The sequence below is a fragment of the Olea europaea genome, unplaced genomic scaffold (genome assembly GCF_002742605.1).
Source record: "Olea europaea var. sylvestris unplaced genomic scaffold, O_europaea_v1 scaffold657, whole genome shotgun sequence".
Lineage (NCBI taxonomy): Eukaryota > Viridiplantae > Streptophyta > Magnoliopsida > Lamiales > Oleaceae > Olea > Olea europaea.
In genome coordinates, this window is record NW_019264943.1 from 11878 (window position 1) to 28439 (window position 16562).

Genomic DNA, 16562 nt, shown 5'->3' on the forward strand with positions numbered 1-16562 from the left:
ATCGTAGAAAGTGTTGGATATTGGTTAAATAAATGGAGAATTGAAAATCGATTAAAGTGACTTCGTATCGACTTCGGCCAAATACTTAAAAGCTCGATTCAATCCGTTTCGGCAAAATTGTTTGCCACTTCGCCGCTTCGGGGCGCACAAACGGTTTGATTTCTCTGCATGTATTGAATGGTATATTTGGCATTTCAAAAATCAATATCGGATGAATGAGAAATTACGAAAAAGGACGAAAATCAGTGAATAGACACCTTTTCATAAAGGTGCATTGCATTGTTTGGAAAGGGTGCATGGTTTGGCCTCAACCACCTTTTCATAAAGGTGCATTGTTTGGAAAGGGTGCATGATTTGACCTCAATCATTTCGTTCACACCCTTTCATGGTCTATAAATAAGACCTTTTGGGTGTCCTATTCCACACAATTTTGATATGCAAAAACGTCTCTCATCCTCTCTTCTATCCAAAATCAAAATCATTTCATTTATTTTGATTTTCCTTCATCCTTGGAGTACATAAGCCTAAATTTGGTTCGTTGTACTTGTGTTTTGGAGTGCTACAAATACAAGTGTAGCCGTTGTATCTTGGGAGTCGATTGCCGAAATCCGTAGGCACCGTTGCGGGGCAAATTCGACTTAAAGATAAAGAGTCCAACTCTTGCCTCGACTTTGTCCCTAACCATCATTATACTTATTTTAGCGTCAGTATTCACAAAATTCTTCCAACAGAAAGCTCATGAGTATGTACCATTTTAATAGGAGAAAAGCTCAAAACTCAGAGAGGTCAGAGGTGAGTAGTAATGATGAAATTGCTTTACAAATGGAAATCTTGGTGGAGGTCCCTTCGCAAGTTCAATTACAGTGTAATCAAGTTGGGGTTTTCGATTTTCTTTGTGGGTTTTGCATTTAGGCTAATTTATAGTCAATCCGCTGGATTTTCTAAATTCCCTTGTGTTAAATATTCTCATATTTCACCACCCCATGTCGATTCTTTCACTCCACAACAAATTACAGTAGAAACATCTCCTCAAGAAGGTCAGATCTAAAATCCTTTTTGTTTTCTTTTTCTCTGAGTACTTTTCTCTGATTCTGTGGTTTAAGAAAGATGGCGTGCTTAAACCATCTTTGAATGTGCCTAAAAGTGAGTTTGAATTACTTCTTAATTCTTTTCTTTTTCTCCGAGTACTTTTCTCTGATTCCGTGGATTAAGAAAGATGGCGTGCTTAAATCATCTTTGAATGTGCCTAAAAGTGAGCTTGAATTACTTCTTAATTCTTTTCTTTTTCTCCGATTCCGTGAATTAAGAAAGATGGCGTGCTTAATCATCTTTGAATGCACCTCCGGTGTATTTAATTGAAAATTTTGAAAATTTTGATTGACTTTTTTTTAAGTAATGACTTTTGTGAATTTCGTGGGTTTCTTTATAGATTTTTATGGATTTAGTGAAAAATTTTTGTAGACTTTTATGGATTTTCATTTTAAAATTTTTATGAACTTTTGTAGAATTCAAAAGACTTTTGAAAACTTTCATTTGAAATAAAATTCACGTGGATCTAGTATAATTATTTGAAATTTTCACATATGAGATGTTAGCTTCCACAATTTCCCATCCTTTCCCTTCTTCTTTTCATATAATAAAAACATCGAAATTTTTTTTAAAACCTTAATTAAATTAATAATAATAAAAATTATACATATATATGATTCAATATTATTAGTACAACATACTTTTAAAAATAAATAAAAATAAATTTTTCATAATAAAAAATAGATATTTTTCACACAAAAAAATGAATTAAAAAAGAAAAGAAAAAGTTACAAGAATCCAATTAATTTTTTTCATAAAAAATAGAGATAAATAATAAGAGAAAAAATGAAACATAAAATAAAATAAATATAATCAATAAAAAATAAATTTTAATAATACATGTCCATAAAAGGTTAAATAAAATAAAGATTAAAAATATTTTGTGATAGTCTCCCAAAATTTCATAATTTATGAGAGACAAATTTTAAGATTTTATATGATTACTTTTTGTTTAAAAATTAGTACTCAAGAGACTTTTACAAAAATTTCTAAAAGTCATTAAAATTTGAATACAAAAAAACTTATAGAAATTTTTAAAAAGTCTCAATTGAATACACCGTGACTTTTAGAGAATCTAAAAAAAGTCTCAATTGAATACTTTTAAACTTTTTAAATCTCAAAAATTCATAAAAAGTCTCAATTGAATACATTCTTCTGAAAGTGAGTTTGAATTATTCTTAATTACTTATTTTTCCATAAATTTCAAAATCACCTTTTTCCACTTCTAATATTTAGTATAAAGTAACACAACTTTTTAGCACGACTTTACATGGATATATAAAGAAAGTCTATGTCTATTCTTTATTGATTTAATCCTATTATACAGCAAGGCTCGTGGTCTGTTATGTTTTAATTTGATTATTGCGACTGGGGCAATATTTTAATCTGCATTGATAAGAATCCCTGGCTCTGTATTGCGCAAGACATTTGGTAGAGAAACGCTATTTAGCACTGTTGGACTTGACTGTAGGAGAAATTGTTACCATAAAATAGTCGGATCTTTCATGTTGGATTATCAAGAATATATAAATTAATGCGGAAGCGTACCTGAATCAGATATTGTTAATTGCAATAGTTGAATAGTGCGATTTTGTCCTTCAAATCAACACGCAATCCTTAATTCTCTCTGGTGATGGGAGGCAGAACAGAATGAGCAATGCTTGCACATGTGATTTAGGAATCATAACCGTATTTATATATGGGAAAATTTCAAAAGTGAGAGATTAGGAATGGTATATTTCAAAATTAAGAAAACATGCTTCAAAATTCAAAAATAAGATTTTTATTAAAATTTATTTATGATTTAATCATTTAATTAATTTAATATATTTAGGTCACAGATCTATACAATTTGGTCACGAATTAACAATTAATTACTAATATATTATTTTTTGTTACAAATCAAAAATCTCATGTCACAAATTATTTTACGATCACAATTCAAAAATTTTGCAGATCACAACTTGTTTATCGATCACAAATCAAAAAATTAATTAGTCACGAATTAATTTTTTGTCACAACTTATTTCTCGATTAGAAATCAAAAATTTTATAGATCACATAATATTTTTCGATCACAAATAAAATTTTTTATAGGTAGATTATTCATTGGCCATAGAAAACTTTTATTGATCACAACTCATATATTCATTTCAAATTCTTAGATTAATTGGTCATGATTAATTTTTTGATCACGACTTAATCAATTGTAAATCACATTCACAAATTTTAGGTCACATATTATAAATTTAGTCACAGTCACATATTCGGCCACATATTATTTACCGATTACAAATTAACAATTTACTGGTCATAACATAATTGGTCACAAACATTCTTTCCACCCCATACAACACTATCAACCACCACCTCGCCAAATCAACCACCACCGCTAACTTCACCAACGCCAAAACCACCCAAATCCCCAACAACAAACGACCATCACTACTCCAACAACCAAGAAAACACCACCACCACTACTACCCACACTTTCGCACCACCACCACCCTATGATCCATAACAGCACCACTGCAACCCATCGTCGCCAAAACCACCACCACAGATCCATCGAACCACAACTACCCATTCTCTTCTCCGGCTTCGATCTGCAGCAACCACGACTAGATCGAGCACCACCTATGCTATCCCACACACAAAGCACCCGCTACATCACCCACCAGCACCACTAGGGACCACCTCCACCTGACTATCACTACTAGCATCTTCACCTCCGCAGACCACATCACAGATCTAAAATTAAAAGGAAACCATTAATTCTCCGGTTAAATCACTAGCAACATCGTCGACAGATCCAAAATCAAAAGTAAAATCACTGGCATCAACGTCGGCGACGAGCGATGTAGCACCGAAGATTCTCCGGTGGAATCAAAGTAGCCTAAGTTGGGAGAAGAACCAAAAGCAACATCGTTTGAGGCGAAAATCAATAGCCAGTAGACAACATGCAGCGGTCGCTTCATTGCAGTGCCGTGAGAGACATCACCGCAGCATCGTTCACACCACCACAGTGTCGTTATTGTTGCGTCTCCCTTCGAGTGTTTGTCACAGAGCTTTCTAGAGAGAGATGGGGAGAGGGAAAAGGGGAGGACATACGATTTAGGGTTTGGGTGTAGGGTTTTTATTTTTTTGGTAATTGATTTATTTAAATAATTGATAAAAAAATCTGATTTATGAAATATAAAACTTCTTATCTGATTTGGGAATTTTGAATACTTAAACTATGATTTTGTGTAATTTCCACTTTATATATTGACATCCTTTGACCTAATTCGGCCCATTATAGAATTAGGTAGGAACCTGAGGTTTGATCTCTATATATAAAAGACTCACACTTTAATTAGATGCATTAAAATCCAAAATACCGAAAACTTATTAGATCACTTTTAATTGGGTTTAACCGAATTTGATAGCCTTTAATTTAATATATAATAATTTACACATATAAGTCCACAATCTTTTAAAATTCCTTAAATTAACATGTTACACTAATTTGACATTAAATGATAATCATAATTAAATGAATCACTTAATTATAAAGCCAATCATTTAGCGCCATTTACATCCGTAGTGCAAGATAGCATTATTCATTTGATTCGTTATGCACTAACAGTTATTTATTTTGTTTATTTTATTTTTATTTTTTTTATAAAGATATCGCAGGAAAGTGTAATCTTTTTATTGGGGATTGGATTCCAAATCAGGGAGGACCTCTTTACACAAATGAGACTTGCAGCTTCATTGCAGACCACCAGAATTGTATGAAGAATGGACGACAGGATACTGGTTATCTTTACTGGAGGTGGAATCCCCGCGGTTGTGAATTGCCTCGACTTAATCCCTGGAGATTTCTTGAGCTTATGAGGAATAAAAGTTGGGCATTCATTGGCGATTCAATATCAAGAAACCACGTGCAGTCATTACTTTGCATTCTCTCGACGGTAAAACTTCAATAAAACTTTTGACTTGTTGCTTAAATGCTGTTGTCCTTTTGTTTCTTTACTTGTGATAATCATCTTGACGTTAATACAAAAAATGTACTTCTATTGTTGACTTGTTCCTCAAATGCTCTTTGTGTTTATTCATGATTGTGATTAATTCTATCAATGTTAGAACTTAACAGAAAATGGTTAGTTTCTATGCGAGGGAGGTGGATTACACTTTATGCATCTTTGTGAATGATGAGGTATTTCGAGTATTCGATTAATTGTAATCTAGAGCTACAAAAGGAAAAAACGTACTAATTTGAAGTACTTGTTAGCCAATGGTTTAGTGACTCTGCCTATGTTTTTCATAGTTGGTCTCTGCCAGTTTAAGGATGGGATTGCATTATGTTGGCAGCCACTATAAGACTTGGTCAAATCTTGTTACATGAATCTTATGAAGGTGTCCACTGTCAGTGACGAAGTCTTATTATATTCGATAAGGGTCTAGATGTTTTGGATATTTGTTTCATAGAATGGTGAAAAAGGATTTATGTAATCGCATAGACGGATACAGGGGGGACTAGGCTGGGCTGTAGTCCTCCAAGGCCCAAGAATTTTTTTTTAATGCATTTTTCATTTTTTTTTTTTGAAAAAATAGTTTTTTGTGTGAAATTTTTTTTTTATTAGCCCGGTTTGAAATTTTGTAGTCCGGTCTTGAATCAAATTCTGAATTCGTCCCTGTGTAATCGCTCCCAATTTTATTGGTAAGTTTTTTGTTGGTATTTGTAGACGGTGGTTTAATATCCTAGGATGGTGTTAAAATAAAAATAATTGCTAGATAGCTAACTGCCAAGTAGATTTTATTAGATTCTTGAAATTTTTCTTTAAATGTTTTGGTTGGAAATGTTTTCCACTATACTTGAATGAATTTATGCTTAACGGTATGTGTTTGTACCAACCTAATGTCAGAAAATGATGTAAGAGATAATTTGAAATGGTAAAAAACTAGGTATGAAATTAATGAGACTTCTATGAAACTGTTATTTTAAGTTACGTGGCACAACCAGATGATCAACTAAACAATGTATATAATTTTATTTGCCACTGACTTTTCTGGAATTAAAACTACTTTGAGAGAAATATGTTATAATTGCATTTGTTGATTGAATCAATCACTTCGACTCACGGTGGAATAAATTTTGGACTTTCAATACTCATGAACCATTTTACTCATTCGTACAGCCTGTCTAAATGTTGAAGATTAATATTTTAAATAAATAAATGCATCCCGTATTTAATATGATCTTTTAGGTGAGTGCTTAAACACGATATCACAAAACACAAAAGATGTGAGTTCAAGTCTAGTCACCAACCATTTTAAGAAAGTTGTGCGCAATAAGGCATTTAAATAAGCCCCTGTTTGACCCCCATTATCTAAAAATCCATTTTTCTTCAAATTCATTTTCAGGTCAATAAAATAATTTACTTGTAAACCCGAAACTCTTTTCTATACTGAACTCATTTTTTGTAAAAAATAGGGCTCGAACGGGAGCTAAATGTGTTTTTCGTCCAATAGCTTAAACCTTTAGACTAGGCTGTACAAACGCTAAATACCGTCAACTTGATTTCTTGGAATCAATTTTTTAAAATTCTTTTGCAAAATGCACTTGTGCCTAAGTTGAGGTTTTGGTATTGACCCTGTATCTTGTCTATAGACAAAATTGTCACTAAAGGAAGGGGACGTACCGACCTTGCTCAAGAATGCAAAGGAGGAGAAGATAGAAAATTACAAGACATTGTTGGGGTCAATTTTTCTCATTACATTCTCGAAAGGAAAAAACACAAAAGGAAGCAGATTTAAATACCCATTTTTTTTTTATTATGATCACTTAAAAAAACTGTAGTTTAATGTGTTATTTGTCTTGAATTCTCTAGACCAACTTCCAGATTAAAATGATCTGGTGGTTGTGCATAGTTCCGTAAATTTTGTTATACCTGAACCAATGGTGAAAAAGCATTCACGTAGGCAACTGCAACTTTACTGGATCAGAACTTGGATTGTATGCAGTTACTTGTGGTGGTACAATATGCTACAAGGAGTTAAACTGTAGTTTATGGGGGTTAGAAGGTTGTGTTCTTCTGTATCTTTTGGTTCCTTTAGATTTTATTACATACCTACAGTTATATTATTCTGTCCTGCACGGTTGCCCTTTGAGTGTTATGTACAGCAAACTTAGATTTCTCTGGAAAATTTAGTCAGAGTTGTTCTGTTTCAACTTCTTAGCGACACCCAGACAGGCTTACTAAGCATTTTGCTAAGTTTATTGTAATTCATCCGATTTTTCACTAATTGTTCTTGTTGATCTGTTAAGTAGCTGTACAAAATCAGATTTCATGCAATTTTTTATGGTCAAGAATAATTTCCAGAATTCAAAAGCTGATAATGCTGAGCTAATTTGCTTTTTAGGTGGAGAAGGCTGTTGAAGTTGACCATGACGAGGGATTCAAATCCAGGCGATGGTTATTCCCCTCGTACAATGTTTCTGTTGCGGGTATTTGGTCCCCATTCATCGCGGAAGCAGCCATTTTTGATGACATCGTTACTGGTGCTTCAACTTCTGAGATTGAACTGCATCTCGACAAACTTGATACGAATTGGACCAAGTTGTTCAAGAGCTGGGATTACGTGATATTTTCTTTTGGTAAGTGGTTCATTAGAAGCTCAATCTACTATGAAAAAAATACGGGTTTGGGCTGCCATTACTGTCCTAAAAGGAACTTGACAGAGCTCGGGATCGATTTTGCTTATCAAAAAGTCCTTAGGAACTTGATCGATTACATTGTCACATCAAATCACAAGGGCACAATATTTTATAGGACGTCTGCTCCGGATCACTTTGAGAATGGGGAGTGGGATAAGGGTGGACACTGTAGAAGAACGGAACCTGCAGGGGAAGGTGAGTTTGACCTTCCCTGGTTGAACAAAATTTTCCGCGAAATTGAGTTAGAAGAATTTCATAGGGCATCGACCAGAGCATCAAACAGGGTAAATCTTAAACTTCTCGATGTGACACCTCTCTCATTGTTGAGACCTGACGGACACCCGGGTCCATATAAGTTCTTCCAGCCATTTTCACAAGACAAGAATGGGAAGATTATAAATGACTGCTTGCACTGGTGTCTACCAGGGCCAATAGATTCTTGGAATGATTTGTTGATGGAAATGGTGATAAATGGTTGAGGAAGCTGACTTAGCAGTCTGTGATCGACTGTTTTTGTGTTGCTTTTTTTTCAATTTCCAATGAAAAATGTTACCTGGAAAAATTTCTGTCATTGAGTTGGGCTATGTAACATGATATGGATTGATTATTATTAAAATGACATGCCTCCAGCCCACCCTCGAATGGGTTGGGATTCCCTTGTCAATGGGGGAATTATGATGGGAGCCGGGAACTTGTTTTCTTCTACGACTTTCGTTTTTTATTTTATTTTTAAAACTTTCAAAATTAAAATTATATTTAAAAAAATAATTAAATAAGTGCATTTGCAAAAGATTCTTTATTTTTAAAGAGTATATTTAACAATTTAGAGTAATTTTTAACATTTAATATTACTATTTTAGATATATTGATTATTTTTCTCTATCTTTTTCTTTCATTAGCTTTCCTTCAAATTATTATATTATTTCTTTCTATTTTTTTATATATACTATTTAATTGGATTAATATAAAGAGCATTGAAAATTGAAATATTTTGAATGTATTTAGTTTCTTTTCAAAAGTTTTTAGGGCATAATTTTAAGGATCGTTTTTTTTAAATAGAGAACATTTCACTTTAATAGCCTCGAATATTCTAAGTGTTCGTTTCTCATAGTGATTATATTCTTATTAGCTACAGATATTGTTTTCTTTAGAAAACATTTTTTTTCTATCAACCTAACTTGTTGCTTATGATTAACTTTTGAAATAAAATGTTGACCACACAAATGAACATGGGTATGTTTTTGGACTTCTAGATTTGAGTAAGTAATGACTCTAAAGTGATCATGAATCAAAGATATATTATACTCGACGTATGATGATGGGATGTATAATTAGAGTATCTGAAATGTAGTTAATTTATCTTTCTACTCTCGATCAGGCCTGGCCCTGACCCAAGGCAAACTAGGTCATTGCCTTGGACCCCCTAGATATAAAGGGCCTCAAAAAAATTTAAGGGAAAATTTCACAAGTAAGAAATTAAGTATGGTAGATTTCAAAATTAACAAAACAAGTTTCAAGATTCAAAAATCAGATTTTTATTAAAATTTATTTATGATTTAATTATTTTATTAATTTAATATATTTATATCTCACAGTTTTTTATCGTAGTTATCTAATTAATTAGTCACAATTTATCAAATTATTGGTCGTAACTTATTTCTTGGTCACAGATTGAAAATTTTATATGTCACAAAATATTTTTTGATAACGAATCCAAAAATTTTACAGGTCACAGATTATTCATCGATCACATATCAGATTAATTTTTAGTCACATCGGTTACATATCAGATTAATTTTTAGTCATAGCTTATCAAATTATTGGTCGTAACTTATTTCTCGGTCACAGATCGAAAATTTTATAGGTCACAGAATATTTTTTTGTCACGAATCCAAAAATTTTACAGTCAAATTATTCATCGGTCACATATTCAAAACTTTTATTGGTCACAATTCATTTACTTATTGCAAATTATTTAATTAATCGGTCACGATTAATTGTTCGATCACAACTTAATTAATTGTGAGTCACGGTCATAATTTTCAGGTTACATATCCAATTGCAAGTCACAATCGAGAGTCATAGGCACAGTCACAATTCTCAGCACCACCACCATCGCTGCCACCGCAGCCAGCAAAACCCACCCCGAATCGCATCCACCCATTTTCTTAAATTGCCACCGCAAACGCCACTGCCAGCACCACCAATGTCACCTATTTCCACAACCACTGCATTCACCACCACAACCGAGTTAAGCAATTTACTGGTCACAGACACTATTGATTCACCTGATTGACGTCGACGTTGTCGCCACCAATACCATGTCGCCATTGCCTGCACCGCATCCAACAACCAAGAAAAAAAATCAACACCACGATCTGCGCCATCACCGCCATGATTTGTGCATCAACCCCACAATCTGCAGCTACGCCATCGCGATCTGCAAGCCTTCGGCGACACTCACATAATACCACAGCCTCCCCGATCGACAGATCAGACACCATTGCAACACCTCCAACAACCTACCGCAAAACTTCAAACAAACCATAGCCATACCCTTGAATCACCACAACAACCACCACCACAGCGCCTCCACACAACTCATAGTGGATCTTTTGCAGAAATAGTAAAGAAGAGGAGAGGGAGAGTCGTCGGCATCGGAGTAAAGAGTGGTGAGGGCAACATTGCTTCAATTGGCTTCACTCCGATGCCGACGATTCACTTTTTATTTTCCCCTGTTGATAGTCGACGGTTGAGAGGTGAGATGAGAGAGAAATGTAGAGAGAGTGAGACGAGAGAGAGAATTTTGGGAATTAATTAGGGTATGAGTGTAATGGAGTATATATATTTAGTAAAAATATTTATTTTAAAAAATATTAATTAAAATAAAATTTATGATTTTTAAAAGATTAAACTACTCATCTTATTTTAGAATTGTGAGTTTTTAAAGTATGCAATTGTGTAATTTCCAAAAAATTTAAATCCCAAAAGTCTAACAAAAGTTATCATTTATTTTTCTTTTGAGTTGGGCCTAGTTATTCTTTAAAAAGCAACAACAAAACAACAAAATGGGACTAAATAAGAGGCCCAAAATATTTTGGGCACTTAACTTTCATTCTTGGTTTAATGAATAAAATGGACCTACAATTAAACTATTACCTAGTTCTATCTCTTGATTTTTTCCCCATACCTACCAAAATCTAGAAAAAAATCAATCCAAAATAATAATAATAATAATAATAATAATAATAAAAAAAAAAATAAATTAATTAAGGAAATCTTCCATATAATTTTTCACTAAACTTATAAATTTTCTTTAAAATTTATAAATTAATTTTTATGAAAGTTAAAAACAAGTTATTTATTTTAAAAGTGTTCATTTCATTTATATTTAAGAGTTTCATAACAATTTGTCACCTAGGGACTCATATTTCTTAGGGCTGGCCCTACTCCTGTCTTTAGATGGGATAAATTTATGTTTATTTTTATTGTACATTGTTTTTTGCCATTAATAAAATGTCGCCTATAATAGATTTTTTTTTTTTTACTTTTTTGTTTTTTAGATAAATGAATAAATTCTACTTCTCCATTCCTTCTACTCATAAAACTTTTGTTAATAATTATTTTGGAAAAATAAAATACCCCTAAGATTGTCCACGAATTTTGATCACATGGCAATTAGTTAACAAACCAACTACTAAGTCCCGCATTGCACAACGCAGTCCTATTTGACCAAGCCAAGGCCATCAAATACAGGTAGCCGAATGATGCACCATACCCTCCATGGTTGAGGTGAAGCAATTCGACCTACTACAATATAATTCCGAAGTTATTAGCCCTTAAACACATGATGACATCTTCTTGCTTCGCCTCCTCCAAATAGATCTTTCATACAAGATTCTCTATGATTGATTGATGTATCTTTTTTATAAAAAGTGCCTCGAGTCAACTAGTCATCTTCTTTTCAGATGTCAAGCCTAAGCTTGAAGGTGACTATTTTTTAAAATTATTAAATATCACTGAACCTAAGACTATAAAAGTGATGTAGGAGAAGATGTCTTGGCTATTGAGATCAGGACAGATGCCTTTCACCCAATGGTAATCACATCGTCCCTTCTATTATAAAAGCACATACTTAGTGTCGTTTGAATGAAATACAAATTTTACACTCTCAAAAGTACTATTGCTCACTTTTATTTTCTTTCTACAACCTGGTGCCCATACACATATTCATGGCTCACATCTTCTATTCATCCCACACTCAAATATATAAGCTAGCCGACTTGACCATCGAAGTACCCACGACCGCCTTTCCCTTCGTCGAAAAAGGTTACATACTTCTAAGCGTTTGTCTAAGTGTGCAAAGCTTTACACGTGGACATAGATGGAGCGAAGATTTGTTGGCCATGTTATCGGTTCAAAATCGAGGTCAACCAGAATATTTCTTGGTGATGATTGGTTAGGTAATGTTGGTTTTGGCTGGCTATGAAAACAACTTATGGTAAAGGTGGTTCTTGGCTGTTTACTTAGGACATTGGATGGGGAAGACTTGGTGGGGTTAGGGATGGCAAAAATTTTCACCTTGAGCCATCCTGTATTGTCTTGACTCAAATTAGATAGGGATCATGGTTCCTACTCGATTTTTTTGATTCATTTTTATATTCTTTAATTTAAATCATATTTAAAAATAGATAATACTAATAAAACTTAATTAACTAATGAAATGTGACAATAAGTTATTTTTTAATCCTTGCCCCGTCTCCGTCCTTGCCCACTTCCTGAGAATTACCAATGGAAAGGGGATGATAATAACGGCACTTGTGCTGTGCTACTCCATAGTCATTCGTAAGTGGGGTGGATCGAAAAAAAAAATTAAAAAAAATACACACACACACACACACACACATATATATATATATATATATATATATGTATGTATGTATGTATATATATAAACAAGGGTATTATAGCCTTTGACAAATACAATTTGGCTTTTTAACGGTCTAACTAACACTTTTTGTCATGAATTCGATCTCTTAAGATTTGATACTCTTAAAAAGATATTGGGCTACTCCTCTTAATAAAGTTGACCTTTTAAGATGGGACTCCAAATTTTAATATTGTATCAAAGCCCATTAAATTCCAACGAGCTATTTGATCCAATTAAGACTCAAAAAATGAGCATACGAATTTCAAGATTGGTCTGTTAAAAAATGAGCGACCATCTTGCAGGGCATATTAATGGATATAATTCCACATCGAATAAAGATAAAAACATAAACCAACTTATTAGGTCTCGTGTTACTCTTCTTAACAAGATTGACCTTTTAAGATGGAACCTCAAGTGTTAACAGAGAAACTAATTAAAAGTTAGAATCCCTCCCTAATTTTCTCCTTTTTTTAAGGTCAGACACCAATTTGAAGTTCAATCTTTCCAAATAAAAACAATCTTGCTACATCTATATTAAGTTTGAAATCAAATTTGTCATTATTATGAGGCAATAACTTTTTATACATTGATTTTGACAATACTTAAACAGTCAATCATACAAATTTTGACACATCACACAGTGTCAACTTTAATGGACACTTTGAATGTACAACTAGCATAATTGAAATAAAAATGGATTGCTTTATAGGCTCCACTCACTCCCATTTGGTAAGGCTCTCATTCTTAGTTGAATAATGCTGGATGTACATTCCTTGTTAATACTAAGGATGACACCCTCTTATGTGGATGAAATTTGACCAATGAGTTGAAGGAGTGTGTTTAAAATTGAAGGCCATGATTGCTTCCACCTCATTCAATGTCAAATTTGATATGATAGAAAATGTACTCTTGGCATGTTTGTTCTTGGTTTGTTATGCGGTTTATGTGAACAATACTCAACTGCTAATTCCCTTAATATGATCAGCTCAATGCAAATTCAATCCATTTCAAGAACTCTAGTTTTATTGGTTTTCCATCTTCGTATTTGTTGCTCAATCACAGTTAATTCCACTGGAATCCCTGCAACAAAGCCCATCTGTTCCTAGGTTGCAACTCAAATGTTGTACAGAAATTGAAATTGCATATGAAAGGAGAGGAATTTACCGAAAGGAAAAATGATTTTTGTGTAATGGATTTATTTTGCCAGTGGATCCATGGCACCCAACATTGATTCACAGAGCATAGCCTCACAACTATTTGTATTCTCTCTGTTTCGTTATTTGGGGTTTTCATTTTTTATTACCAAATCTAAGTCTGTGTCCACTTGCTGGCCTTTGTTGGTGTTACTAGTGAGTTTCCTTTCTTTCTCCTCCCCTTCGATCGATGCTTATATGTTTAGATATCTTAATTTTGACCCGTATGGTTATTGAATATGAATTCAGACTAGAAGTTCTATTGTCCCATTTATAAATATTGTACTTATGTCCATCCTTAAGGAGGGGATGTGTTGAAGATTAAACTTAAATGAATAAGCATGTTCCATATCTATTTTTTTATGTTTTAAAATGAGGCCATTAAACAATGTCTCTCTCTCTTTTTTTTTTGGATAGCTGTTTTTAGTTGTCTGAAGCTGATAAAGTATTGGGTTGTAGAATACAAATGGAAGGTCTGATAAGTAAGAAATGAGGTGAAATTAGGTTAATTTGTTGGAGCACTCCATGATCCTACTGGAGTTTAGAGGGCCATTGTCTGATATACTTGGAAATTTAGACTCAGATTAGTTGATGATTATAGCAGTCTCCACTACGTCATTTGAAATTGTGTTGAACCCCTTGTCTGAAATTCAGTTGCAAGTCATGTTTATCTTTTCAAAAAGTGTGATACATACATTAGAACCTTAATAGGACTCACGAGGAAGACTTCTAATTGCATTTCAAAATTCACTTGCTGTTTAGTATTATAAACGTTTATTTTACCAGTTGACTCATTCCTTAAGTGTCCTAGCAGCATTGCGTCCAACGTGCAGTATCAGGATTAATATGGGGTAACTATTCCTCGACAATACTTAGTCCAATAAACTATATGTGATGCAATTAGCAAACCTCTTATTTTAGTTTCAGTATAAAGTTTGAAATAAAATTTCTTTATTTTGTACTCCTGGGACAGCAAAGGTGCATTATGGAACATACTAGTCCAATGTAGATTGGTTGCACGGTGGAGCTGAGTTACTGCTCACTTTGACAAACTTGTTCATTGTGTTAGGTTTATGGAGAGGCTCCTAGAAAGGCAAAAAATAAAACCAAGTCTACATTTGGAATCGAAGGGGAGAAAAAGTCACCAATATAAGGGATACCTGTTAAAGTTTGACTTAAATTCCATTGGGTATTTGTCGATTTGCCGGATTGGGCTTTGAAGAGGTCGAAATATGGACCAAGAAGGAAAAGTCGTTGCTACTCTGCTAGTTGCATGCTTGTTTTTCACTTGAGAGCGAAAAATAAAAAGTTGGCGCCCACCTAGTGCCATCATACAGTTCAAGTGACAGCCACACTGCCCACTTTCCACTAGGGACATTTGAGTGATTGGCTATTTTAACCTGTGAATTGTTTTGCGTATTAACACATATTTTATGTTATTTTCATTTTTAGGACTCTTATTATATCTACCTCCATATAGAATGGACTCTTCTTTATAATTAGAACAAGTTAGACAATATTCTAAACACAATATGTTTGTATTCTTTCTTTATATTATAGTGAATTCTTCTTCCCTCTGCCAATATTCTTGCATTATTCTTGTGTTGTGATTTTTCACTTCATATGGTGCCATATAACATTGTCTTCCTAATTTCAAATAGATGGTATCAGAGCTTAAGGTTTGATTTGTTCAAGGTTTTGTTCTTGTGATGGCAACCATAAAGTATGATATTCTGCTTTTGGATAGCAACACTAAATTTTGTTGTGGTAGGTAAAGATGCGAGTAGTGTTCGCTTAAATAGATTTAGATGATGCTTTTTCGGAATTTGATAAGATGCCCTCAAATTGGTCGATGGAGGAGAAATAATGTAAGGATCGAAATGCTCTATCACAGATTCATCTTCATCTTTCGAATCATATCTTCAAATATTTTGAAGAAGAAAACTGCTAATGAATACATCTCAATTTAGCTTGGAGATTGTGGATAATGTCGCTTTGCTACCTCCACCAACAGTGCCGTCTTATTCAATTGCTAGAGATAGATTCAGAAGAAATATTAGGCCTCCACATAGGTACGAGAAATATGATTTAGTTGCGTATGCTTTAAGTGTAGTTTAAGGTGTTGAGTTTAGCGAAGAACCTTCTACAAAAATATTATGTAGTGTTGATTTTGTTTCAAGGCATAGTTTTTTCCTGTTTGGTTATTGTTGATTTATTTTGTGATTTTGTTTCTTATGTTGATAACTTGAGCAAATTTTGGGAATCCGGAGTAATTCTGCTGAGTAGTGCTTGGATTATTTATCTTACTTGGATTTTGTGAAAAAGGTGAAGACTTTCGTTCGTTGGAGAGTTCCACTTGAGATAGTGGAATAAAAGCAAACTTACTTGTGCAGTAGCTGGAAGACTCTTCATCTGTGTATCAACATGCGATAGTGCTAATTTGAACCCTTCAATATCTACCTCCAGCCTATCATTACCATCTATATCTCTTAGTAAGTCAATTACGTCAAATAGATGCTTGCTCTTCAGATACAGTTCCACTTGAGGGTATCTGATGATGACATCTTCAATTACATCTTGGAATTCTTCTATAGTTAGGGTGCCAGAATTATCTTTATCTACAGCTTTAAATATTTTCGAGATATCT

General features: G+C 33.5%; 1 protein-coding gene across 1 annotated transcript; it reads left to right on the forward strand.

Annotated features, from left to right (window-relative positions):
• The first annotated feature begins 735 nt into the window (after positions 1-735).
• LOC111390197 (protein trichome birefringence-like 24) lies at positions 736-8478 on the forward strand. The gene is made up of 3 exons (XM_023015201.1): positions 736-1037; positions 4759-5045; positions 7498-8478. Exons 1-3 carry the CDS (start codon positions 803-805, stop codon positions 8269-8271), a joined length of 1296 nt encoding a protein of 431 aa, XP_022870969.1. The 5' UTR covers positions 736-802; the 3' UTR covers positions 8272-8478.
• The last annotated feature ends 8084 nt before the right edge of the window (positions 8479-16562 follow it).

What these genes read in the sequence shown, in the direction of transcription:
- LOC111390197 (XM_023015201.1), top strand. Translation starts at nt 803, where the DNA reads ATGATGAAATTGCTTTACAAATGGAAATCTTGGTGGAGGTCCCTTCGC. An exon ending in AGAAACATCTCCTCAAGAAG is followed by an intron (nt 1,038 to 4,758) that starts GTCAGATCTAAA and finishes TTTTTTATAAAG; the next exon opens with ATATCGCAGGAAAGTGTAAT. An exon ending in TACTTTGCATTCTCTCGACG is followed by an intron (nt 5,046 to 7,497) that starts GTAAAACTTCAA and finishes TTTGCTTTTTAG; the next exon opens with GTGGAGAAGGCTGTTGAAGT.